Consider the following 12,044-nt stretch of genomic DNA (forward strand, 5'->3'; position numbering starts at 1 on the left):
CAAGGGCCACACTAGGATCCTGTAAACAGCAGCCTCTCAAGTCTGCCTGCACCGCCCGATGCCACCTTGCGGAAACCTCTCTGCACAATTACCAGGAAGGGGTGAATTTAAACATAACTTCAACCTCTTATATTTTGTATGGCAATTTATAACTATTATTATTCTTCTCACTTTAGAAAAGGGAAAAAGATATACTGTACAGAAAAACTCAAGGACCACAGCTAGAACCCAAGTGCGGTTCTCTTCCAGAGACCCTCCTACCCATCCCCCAAGGAACGTAAAACCCACACGAGGAGAGGCATCGTTACGCAGCATTTTTACCCCTTTGTCTATGAACTTGTCTACATAAGGACAAAAGACTTGTATCTAATTATAGACAAATGCACCACAGGAAACTTCTTTATATGAAGAAATTGAAAGATATGGGGTGAAGATCGGCCTTCCTTCGTTTTTCACTAAGTCAAGGGCTGTGCCTTTAATCTCTGGCATATTTAAATCGGTAACAAGTAGCTGTAACTGTTCTAGCAGGAGTCTCCTATAATAGTACGTTGTTTGATGTAGATCTCAACAACTCCCATTTTACTGCTGCATAGCATAAATGCAGGACAAAGGGGGATGGAACTTCGATGAAGGGCTGCTCTGAGTTGGGACTGGAGGCCAAGTGGGGCGGGCTGGAGCACTAGCGCCCCTCACTGGGCACAAAGAGGCCTGCACCGTGTTTTCAGTCCGTCCGCAGGAGAGCTATGTCACCAGGAGCCAGGCACCCACTACCTGTACCCCAACCGCTCAGATCAGAAAGCCCCTGCTGAAACCCCGCTGAAACTATAAGTAATACATGTCCTGAGAGAGCAGATATCTATCGTACATTTTCTATGTGTCTGGGTGCCAAGGATACAGAAAGAAGTAAGATAATTTCTGGTCTTGAGGCGCTCACAGTCTAGTGTTGGCCTCCCCCCAGACACATGTGCTTTTCCAATGCATGTGATAAGGGGTGTGGTGGTTCTGGATGCTCTCACAGCCAAGAGACAAAGTCACTTTGCAGGGGTAAGAACAGGCTTCTTTAAAAAAGATTTCAGAGAAAATGCTACTTAAAATAAGTCTCAGAGGATGAACAGGACTTTGCCAAGCAGAAAAGATCAAGGGGCTTTGCGTTCTAGTTGGAAGACAGGGCGGGAGCCACGGCACCGGGCCACGAAGTCAAGTGCGTGTCTCTGACATGACAGGTAGTCCAGGGATGAGAGCAAGACGTGAGGGCGGGAGCTAGGCCCGAGGGAAGGACTTTCGGAGTGGGGCGGGGTGGGGGGTCAAGACTCCACAGGTACAACAGAGGAGTCAGTGAGTAAGACAGGAAGCTGGGGGTGCCACAGACTTAAGGAGAGAGAATGTGGTCAACACCCCAGGGGTTACAACGGAGCTGGGAAGACACGCCTAGAAAGAGGCCAGTGAAGAGGCTGGACAGTGTGGGGGCTTCTGCGAAGTGGCAGCCCACCAGAGTGGAGCTGAACATCAAGGCTCCCCTCGGTACCAGCTTATTTTCCCAAAGGCCTCCTAATACCAGAGCTGATCCTTTCCTGGTCCCCTCATTTCGACAGACCTGTTTCTTTCAAAGATATGAATTGTTGGTACTGTGGCAGCAGAGAGAACAGCACATCCTGACTCCTGTTCATAGCCCTCCTGCAAATCATGTTCCTTCCTTATAATTTTGCTTTCAAAAGAGAGGGCTCCAGAACATATCACGGTTTCTATGCTAATTTCATCAATAAAAAGTGGCCTTTGTTTTCGGACAGATGGGCATGCCTCGGGGACAGGCCCCTCCCAGGCCAGGGGGCGTCACCTGGTGCTAGGGAAGCCCAGCAGAGGTGCTGAGACAGCCCCCAGGAGACTGGTGCTCCTGCCTCAAGCCCAGGACGACCCGGGAGCCTTCCTCAAGGACACCAAACACGGGAACTTTCCTCAAGCTGATTTCACAGTACTTTCATCTGGCTGGAATTCTGTCCTGCGTACGTATTTTACATCTCTGATCCGATCTGTCAACTCCGTGAATGCAGGAACAGCCCTTATAGCCCTAACACTGCGCCCCGCCCCCGACACAAATACAGGCTGATGAATGAATCTTTAACCGTGTAACTCCTAAAGACAGACTCAGGCACTGATCAACTGCACCTGATCATGGCTTCTTTCCTTTGCTGGAAGAACTTCCCTCTGCACACTTTATAAAAGGAAACTGCAGGATCCCTGGGGCAGCATGGTTTACTATCTTAAATCCTAAAACAGTCGGGAACCGGGATATGGTTACGTGCTGGTAGCTACCCAGTGAGAAAGGGCAAGGGTCTCCGTTCAGGACAAGGTACTTCCTGTGGGAAACGGCAGTTTCCTGTCGTCAGGATGGAGACCTTCGTCCCCTTCAGTGTGTTAGGGAGGACAGAGCTATGACTAAATGGAGCAAGTCCAAGGGATGCAGATTTTGATTCAAAAGAAGAGAGAATTTCCGAGCTATGTTTTCCAGAAGTAGGCCCAGTAGGAGGGAGCTTCTCTCCTCTGGAAGCATTCAAGTAAAAAATGAATGATCTCCTTTCAGGGACATGAGAACCTGGCCTAGAACCATTTTCAGAATTTTCAGTCCAACGCTCTACGATTTCACTGCACACTCCTTCAGAATGAGAACCACTTATCCCCCACGTCCAGAACACCAGTCCCCCTGATGTTTGTTAAAGATGAGGGGCAGGCTGGCCAGGCTGGCTTTGAGATGAAAACACCCCGGCCAGTTCAGAGTCCCAGTAGGATCCTATGAAGACAGCACCGGGTCTGCCTCCACAGCTCCCACCTTCCCTTCCAGCCTATGTCAGGCCAAGCTGCACAGCCCCTGTGATCCCACAGACAAGCACTCCTTGTCCCAGAAACAGAACTAGGAGCAGAGAAAGAGAAAACCTCAGCCACTCCAAGCTCTAGATACTGGTGTCTTCCCTGAGCCCCTTCACGAGCACAGCCCAGAGACCCGCAGGACCAAGACTGGCCTGCTGTCCCAGCCACAGAGGGCCCAGTCAGAGCCACCACTGTTACGCTGACAAAAGACCAGGGTCTTCACTCAGGCAAGCCTGGGGGAACCGTAAATACCTAGCTGTTCCCCTTCAAATGCCCACCTAGGCTCTGACAGCTTCTGAGGCCAAACCTCGCAACAGCCCACAGTCTGGTCCCGCTGCAAACTCTGTCCATTAATTAGGTTTCAGGGAAACCAGGAGGAAAGAGAAGCAAAACAAGTGGCCAAAAGGAAAAACTACAAACAGCTACTCTTTCTGGGGGTCCTCAGCCATCATCCCAACACTAACAGTGATAATCACCACCTTGTGCCTCTCTGGAAACAGGGTCTTCCTAACTAGGCTGCGCTCGGGCAGGCTCCACGTTTAGTCATTCTTTCCCGCTGCGTTCCTGGCACAGGATGCATAGGCTAAGGCCTGTCATTAAAAATTCATCTATTTCTGGTGTTGCCCTTACAATGAATCCTGCAAGGGCTCCCAACACTGCGAGGATCCTGGATTGGATGTTATTGCTGGCACATGGTGGCCCCATCCTTCGGCGCCGTATGTGTCTCCACCCAAAGCAGGGTCATCCTTGCTGAGAAGTGAGGTTGTCACCTCATCCGACAGTCCTCTCCCCAGACCTGCTGACAGACGGCCAAGCAGGGCTGCCCATGAGCAGGGAGGACTTGGGACAAGGCCCACCTCGGGGACACAAGCCTCGAAATGTTAAGTCACAGCCTTCAGGCAGCCCTTGTGTCTCTCGCTCCTAGTTGCTGACAACAGCTAGGGGACTAGTGATGAACACAGCAGTCTCCATCAAAATCTGCGTGTTCGAACTGACAATTCCAGTTGGACATATGACTGATTAATGACATGGAATAACCATAGAACCATTTATAATATTCAAGGGACTAAAGGAGTTTTGAGTTCCAGAAGGGTAACAGCTTTTGATTTTTCCTTTTTCAATCATCAGAATCCTTTTGGCCACTAAGTTTAAGAATCATCCCCTGTGCCAGGAAGCTGAGTCACTGGGAGACTGATTTGGTTTTTCAAAACAGAAACGTGCACCGAAATCAAGAATGAGATGCTTGTGACAGGTCAGTAAAAAGTGTATGTTAATAAAACAAGTCAATGAAGAATAACAAGACCTCCCAATTTCTGTGCCTTCCACGTTACCATTCAAAGACATCCATGTGGAAAGACCCAGAACCAAACTGCCCTCAGGTGGGTCTGCATAACTCCTGAACCTGTCTGCCACAGGGCTTCATTAGGGAGAAGAAAGAACGACTTCTTTCCCAGGAGGGGCTGGGGAGCTCCTTCCCAATGTGCAGACTGCTTCTAGAAGGAAGCTGCCCCCAGAGGTGTCAGAGGCAAGCTTGAGCCTGAGCAGTGACTTACAGCCAAGGCCACGAGACAGCGAGCTTGTTTCCCAGCTTCGGGGGTCCGACCAGGGTGGGAGTGAGGCCGCAAACTTCAGGCAGCCCATTTCTCTCTGGCTCTCATTTTTTCCCCTCCAGGAAAGGCATCCAGAGCTCTCTGAGCCAAGTCTGGTCTTGACTCCAGGGAGCTCCAGACCCTTTCGGTGGAAGCTCTGCACGAATGTGCTGGGGCAGATTCTGCCTGTGAACATTTGCACCATCAAACCCACTGCTCCCAGCTGTGTACTTCCAGGAAATCAGAGACACTACTCTGAAACGCCGACCAGCAAAAAGACCACGCCTCACCTGAGAGAGGAACGCTATGCGGGCCAGCCAGCCAGGGGCATTAACTGTCACCTGGGACCAAATGGCAATGCTCCTGTAGTCAGGCGGGGTTTATATTCCTACCTTTTCTCTTTATAAAAGCCCCCGAGTGTCCAGGACAGAGCCAGGTACTTAGGCTCTTATAAGATCACTCCCACCACGCAGGCCTCCAGGTCTCCAGAAAGGAAACTCTAGGGCCCTGTGGCTCTCCTGCTCTCAAACAGCCTAGTGCCTCTGCCCCCCTCACCTCTTCTGTGCGACCGGAAGCATTTCAGGTGCTGACACGTGGGGCATCGTGAAATCACTGCCTACGACAGTTCATCTTGCTGGAAGTTCTCCCACTGACTGTGGCTCTCGGCATAAAGCCCTAAGCATGAAGGCTGCCGCACACTCGGATATTCCCGTGATGACAACACGGGCTGGAATCGAGCGGCATCTCCCCACCTGACAAACGCCAAACAGAAGGATGGACGGCAGGCAGTCGCTCGGACTCTACCTGCGGTCTTGAGGCCATGCTGCTTTCTGCAGAGACCAGCTAATGAAACCCACATGGCGATCACCTGGCTCCTGTCTGAGAACCCTGGATGTAAAGACAGACCTGTCTCTCTCAACCCATTCCTCTGTGTTCCTCTGGGTGTTCCCTCTTCCACGCCGTCCACCCGGGGGGATACTACTGAACTCAGGCCATCCCCCTCCCCCCGTACCTGTACCTCCTGCAACCCGCCTGACATTCCACTGCAGGGATGAGCTCAGGGGACGCTCCCTCTTTTGGACTGTAAGCTCCTCCTATTTATTTGTCTCCCTAAAGCTTTGCACGGCACCTGGCATAAAAAGGGGTCACTGAGGGCCCGTGGGTCAGGGCATCCCCCCCTTGATGAGCGGGTAAAAAATTCTGACCCTCCCAGAGAACCTTCTTCTCCCTCTCCTTCCCTCGGGAAGTCACATACCTTGTGGAGCTTGTCGGCATTGTCATAGTAACCCTGAAGCTCCTGGTGAAGCACCCGGTTCTCCTCGGTTAGGATCTCCACCATCTGCTGGGCTCGCTCCACGATGGCGAAGGCATCAGGCCCCAGCTGCTGGCTGGGCGAGGCGGCCGGCGGGGGCTGCGGAGCCGCCAGGGTCACGGGCAGCGGAAGTGGCAAGGACACGGAGTGCAGCGGCCCGCTGACCGGGGGGTTCTGGGAGGACATGGGGCTGTGCTGCTGCATGGTCGACGGGAAAGGGAGCTGGCAGGGGCGGCTGCAAGGGAAGCGGAGACCAGGCATCAGACCCCAGGAAAGCGGCGGGAGGACAAAGTCCCAGCAAGAGCCGGCCTATCGCTGCCACAGGCCGCCGCGCACGTCTCCGTGTCCAGGCCCTCACCCACAGACAGGTAATGTGTTCTCCCTCTGGATCAGCACTGTTGGGGTGGCTGGGGGGGGGGGGTGCCAGGGCCCTGCTCTCACGAAGCTTACGTTCTCGGGGACGGACACAGGTGATCCATCCAACAAAACCAGGTAATGTGACAGCGAGGGACCAAGTGGCTAGTTCATTCTGAGAGGGGAAGGGGATGTGGGTGCCTGAGTTGAAGTCTGAATGACAGACAAGAAGGAGCCAGTGGCTGGGGCAAGGGGGTCAAGGAGGAGGCAGAGGAGCGTTCCAGGTAGGGGAATCGCCTAGTGTATGGGGCCTAAGTCAGGACTTAGCACAGGCAGACTTGTGGATATGAAGCACGGCCAGCAAAAGCGGAACAAGGTAAGACCAGAGAGAACGATGGGCAAGGGCCTTTGTAAGCCAAGGCCAACCCTGCCCTCGGGGTGTAGCCCTTGGCCTTGGAGGAGCTGCCCCACGGAGTGGTGCGGAGATGAGATGCACAGGGGCAGGAAGGGACGCAGGGCGCCCCACAGGGAGGCCGAGCTGTGGTCTCGGTGAGAACTGATGGGAGTCTCACGAGGCCGTAGCAGAAGGACAATTAGGGATGGATTTGGGATACATCCGGATAGATCATGGACAGCGAGAGAGAAGGGAAGGAAAATTTAGAAATCACTCCTACATTTGGGGCTTCGCACAAATGGACAGGGGGTACCATCCAATGAAATGGGCAAGTCTTTAGGAAGAGACAAGTCTTTTGTTTTGATCTGCTGGGATGAGGAGGTCTGGGGATCTTAGCCACGCTATAAAGATGGTTCAAAGCCCGGGCTCTAGCTCCCCTATCTGAAACCGTGAGCTGCCATCTCGAGTTCCACTCCCCAACAATCCCCACCTCACTATTCTGTTACCTGTTCCATAAGAATCATCATATTTTCTCCCAGCCTACGCCAAGGGCTCCTACCAACAACTCTTGTAGGTATAAGCAGCAAAGACGGTCATGGTGGCTAGTTCTCCAACCACAGCTGCCTTTCTTCTGCAGACTTGGGACTTCTTGACCTCCCTAACCTTTTAGGTCTCAGTCTGGGAACTGGAGTGTGAAGAATTATCAGCACCCCTGAATCACCCACATTCTGTATCACAGGGCAGAGTCCTCTGGAGATCCAGCTAACTGGTACTTCCAGTCTTTGATGCTTACTTGTGTCGCCTCCCGTTCCTCGTGGCTAGCTGTAGCCAAAGCTCTCAGAGCTCCCCCTGCTTTGCCCAGGAGGCCGTCTGGCCTTCTATTTTCCTTTTAAGTATACTTGCTGGAATATTCTGGGACCCTGTCGGCCTCTGTATCACTCATTTTGTAAGCATCTCTTGTAGCCAGGATTCCTCCTGGCAGCTACATGTCGCACTCTAGAAGGAAATTTGACAGGGGTCACTTTAGGCCTCCCTACATGGATATGCAGACATTCAAAGACGACCTCAGAAGCAATCCAGCAGATCCTAACAACGAGACCTCCCACAGGCCTTGCTATGGTAACGAACACCAGGTCTCTCAACCTCAGCTTGGAAGATATTTCCCAACTAGATTTCCTTATGCCTTCAATCAGAAAGCCCCTTCCATTTCCCATTCAAACAGCTAGGTTCTAAGTTCCCCGAGGCAAGGTGGAGAACCGTGGAGCTCAATTCGGTTCTTAATTCCTTAGTGGGCTCCCAGATCTGTTACTGAGCAAGTGCATTCCTACAGGCTGGCTAAATCCTACAGGGTATTTTTCATGGAAAAAGGTTGCCTTGGCAAGAGGCAAAACACCACACCTTACACGGCCTCCATTCAAAGGCAGATGTCCATTCCCAGCCCCAGATATTCCCTTCACACTTTATCCAAGGCAAAGGACAAATGTAGCATGTCTCCTTGGGGCCGAGGTGGGCACAGATGACCCTGCATCCCTACTGTCTGAAGCATGGGGCCTCCCTTGGGCCCAGGCAACTATGGGTTGGGGCTTCTATCTTTTAACATTCATTAAACTCTGGGATTTGGGACTCACTTATGGTCAACTGTGGGCTTATCTTCTCATCTTTTTCCGATCTAGAACAAAAAGGAAGTGTTTCCTGAATGCCAGCCTAAGTCATCCATGATGGGGACTAGTCACCCGAGTGGCAATGCAGGAAAAGGGTGTTTGCGAAGTTTAGGGGACAGAAAAGAACTACTTTTTCAAAATGGGAACTCTTCTACTAAAGAGAACACTGGCCTCATAAATAACTGAGTTACACATTGAATAAACAGCACAATGGATGATGTGCAGGTAGGACAGCAAACTTCTATTCCTTGGCTCCACTACTCTGCCAATGGGTTGGTGAGATCAAAGATCTGGACCAGGTAGATTTGGGCTTAGGGTAAATGAGGGCGGCAGGAGTGTTGGGACAGAACAGGACAATTTCTCATGAGATCATACCAGAAACAACCTATCTTCAGCTTCCAAAGATAATGCTCTTGATTGGCCACATCCCAAGCAATGGGGATACAAAGAAAAGGGAAAAAGATGGGATGGGAACCAATATGCATTGAGAAACACCTGCAAGTAGAATTCTTTGCTATAATTATCTACTTGTGAGCCTGACTTCCTTCTGTGAAGTCACAGAGCTAGCTTATTTGATACCACGTGTCTTGACTTCCTGAGACTATGTACTACTTAGCTCAATGCTAAAGGACTTAAGGGGTTAATAATATGTATAAAGGCCAGCACAAAGTAAGCACTGGACAAATGTGAGCTATAATCACCATTACTATTATCATCTGAATCCCACAGCCCCTAATGAAAAGTCTAGCACCGAGCATGGCATGCATAAGTCCAATACATTTTTTCTGTTACGGCTAACAATTATTGAGCACTTTTTGCATTCAGCATCTCATTTTAACCTTTATAATTGCCTTCTAAAATCGGTCTCATTATCAGCCCATTTAGATGAGAAAAACAAAGCACAGGACGGTGACTTACAAAATAGAACAGAGAGAACAGGAACATAAAGGAGATCCACACCCAGGCTTTTTGATTCGAGAGTCCACAGGGTTCACTATTGCCCTATCCTGGTGAGAGCGGGGAGGGAAGGCAACCACTCTTTGGTCTTTTGCTCCTGGGTTTCTGGGGCCCACTAGGAGCAACTACACCACAGTGAGGTGTCCACAATTACACCCCAACACAAAAGCACCACCCCTTCTGCAGGCTTGAGCAGCCTCAGGGGAAGCACGGAGGCTGGAAATTTACCTCTGAGTTCTTCTTGTGGGCTGTTCCTTACATTTCACATTATTGTCTTTCACAGGCTAGTGTCTTGTCTCCAGCGAGCATTCAGCTAGCACTTATCGTGGGTCCCTGCTATCTGTGAGGCACCACATTCCATTTACTTAATGCTCACAAAAACCAGGGCAGGTACCCATGCAGGTCCTGCTCCTTTCTCAAGGACCTCAGCGAGCCTCAGAACAGCGCAGAGAGTGACCTTTTCCCAAGTGCCACCCAACTGACCAGTAACTGACCAGTTACTTAAATATGTCTGAGCAAAGCTAAGTCCACAGTGATGCATTTAAAAAACAGCATTTAAAGAGTCACATCTATGAGAAATTATGGGGGTCATGGAGGGAAGTCTTACAGACTGGCCCGTCATTGTCAATGACCTGGGCCATGCTGCACATAGCCCGACCCCAGAATTGGTACCCATTTCTTTCCTCCAAACTTACAAGCGGCCTAAATCACAATCCTGACAACCTACTACCACTGGCCTTTATCAAGTCTTTTGTTCTCCTGAATTTTTATTTAAATGTAATATTATGTAATTTTTCATACATTTGTCTTTTCTCCCAAATTTTTAGCATGCATGTTTTTTGAGGGTAGAAAATGATGACTTAAACTAGGTTGGTACCCAATACATTTGTGTCAGCTGATTTGGCCCCTAAGCCCAAGAGCAGGTTGGGAGACCACATATGCTTAATGTGCTTTCAAGTAATGGCCAAACCCTCAACATTGTATTATTAAAGAAGGGACCTCTGGTGTTTAGATTGGTTCTGGATAATTGGTTCTAGGTAGAATCTCAAATCATGATGTTGCCAATATAATAACATAACTCCTTGTCACTGCCCTTCTTTTTTTTTTTTTTTTACAGATTTTATTTATTTATTTATTTATTTATTTATTTATTTATTTATTTATTTGCAAGAGGGTGAGAGAGAGAGTGTGCATGCATGCACACATGAGCGTGGGAGGAGGGTCTGCAAGGGGCAGAGGGAGAGACAGATCCCCAGCTGAGCGTGGAGCTCAATGCGGGGCTCATCCCAGGACCCTGAGATCACGACCTGAGCCGAAATCAGGAGTCGGACACTTAACCAACTGAGACACCCAGGAGCCCCATCACTGCCCTTCTTATGTATTTGGGACCACAAAATGCAGCTCAAAATGGGAGTGACAGTGTTATTTGGATTGGAGAAACAGGGTCATTGGTGACATCTAAGCACCAGCCCATTTGTTCCTCTGTGCATACCGCAAGCCTTCACACACAAGCTCGTTCATAATCTTACGTATTTACTTGACACTTGGACATAATGTGCCACATTAGCATGTCACATCCACTAGGTCACTGATTTCTCATAAACATGGGGCATTCACTGCTCTCATGCATACACTATCTTATTTGTAAAGTATGCAAACTTTAGGTTTCACAAAGCTGAGATCTCACTACAAGGCAAAAAAAAGGGCTTTGAACTGGGCAGTCTAGAACCCGCCATACTCCCACCACATAGGGGCTAGCTACCTCCTATGTTAGTGCAGGAGAGCACTGTTCCTCAGTATGGGGTCTCTTCTCTGCCTCCACTTCTTTCTAACCATGGACCCACGGGCGAGTCTCTAACTTCTTCACCTTTAAATGAGATGATCACACCTACCTCACGGGGTTGTTGCGAGAATTAAATGAGATAAGGCATATAAAGCATGGCATACCGTGTCTATCCTGAGGGAAGTACTTAATACCTGTTACAGTCTCTGTCATTACCACACAGTGATAATCGGTGTTAGGAGAAAGGCAAGAAGAACCACCCCTGAGTGTCCCTTCCTCTTCAAACACCATGGGATGAGAACTGCAGTCCCTAATCCTCGACCTCAGTAAGGGATCAAAGCTCACGCTAGCGCCACAGAACCTCTGGCTTCTGAAGAGGCTTCCTGGCGTACAACACAGAACAAGAGCTCGTTTCAAGATGATGTCTGGACATGTCAGGGCACTCTCTCTCGACACAGACACAGTCTTACCTCCTTTGGGACCTGTGCGGTCCCAAAGAGTAGCCATGAGCTAGCTCCACGAGCTACATGTGCTACCGAACACCTAAAATGCGGCTAGTCTGCATTGAAATGTGCAGGAAGTGTAGAATATATACATCAAAATCGGAAGACTTAGTACCAAAAATGTAAAATATCTCATTAATAGTTTTTTATAGTGATTACCTGTTGAAATGATAATGGTTTTAGCTAACTAAAACATGTTTTTTTTTAATTTTTTGAAGATTTATTTATTTGAGAGAGAGCAAGAGAGAGCATGAGCTGGAGGGGAGGGGCAGAGAGAGGAGGAGGCAAGCAGACTCCCCACTGAGCAGGGAGCCTCATGCGGGACTCAATCCCAAGACCCCGGGATCATGACCTGAGCTAAAGGCAGACGCTTGACCTTTGGGGCCACCCAGGCGCCCCTAAAACATGTTTTTAAAAATATGTTTTTAACGGGTTAACTCAACTATGTTTGGGTTTTTTTTAAGATTTTATTTATTTATTTGAGAGAGAGAGAATGAGAGACAGAGAGCATGAGAGGGAGGAGAGTCAGAGGGAGAAGCAGACTCCCCGCTGAGCGGGGAGCCTGATGTGGGACTCGATCCTGGGACTCCAGGATCATGACCTGAGCCGAAGGCAGTCGCTTAACCAAC

The 12,044-nt window shown here is 49.7% G+C and overlaps 1 protein-coding gene across 4 annotated transcripts in view; it reads right to left on the reverse strand.

Moving 5' to 3' along the window:
- Positions 1-12,044, reverse strand: part of AMOTL1 (angiomotin like 1) — a 148,142-nt gene that overhangs the window by 44,915 nt on the left and 91,183 nt on the right. For all 4 annotated transcript variants that reach the window (XM_035009357.1, XM_035009358.1, XM_035009359.1 and 1 more), the window contains one exon: positions 5,707-5,998. In XM_035009357.1, coding sequence (XP_034865248.1) covers positions 5,707-5,998 — 292 coding nt within the window. The remainder of the gene's footprint in view (positions 1-5,706; positions 5,999-12,044) is intronic.

This window comes from Mirounga leonina, unplaced genomic scaffold (assembly GCF_011800145.1).
Source record: "Mirounga leonina isolate KUSES-001 unplaced genomic scaffold, KU_Mleo_1.0 Mir_153, whole genome shotgun sequence".
NCBI lineage: Eukaryota > Metazoa > Chordata > Mammalia > Carnivora > Phocidae > Mirounga > Mirounga leonina.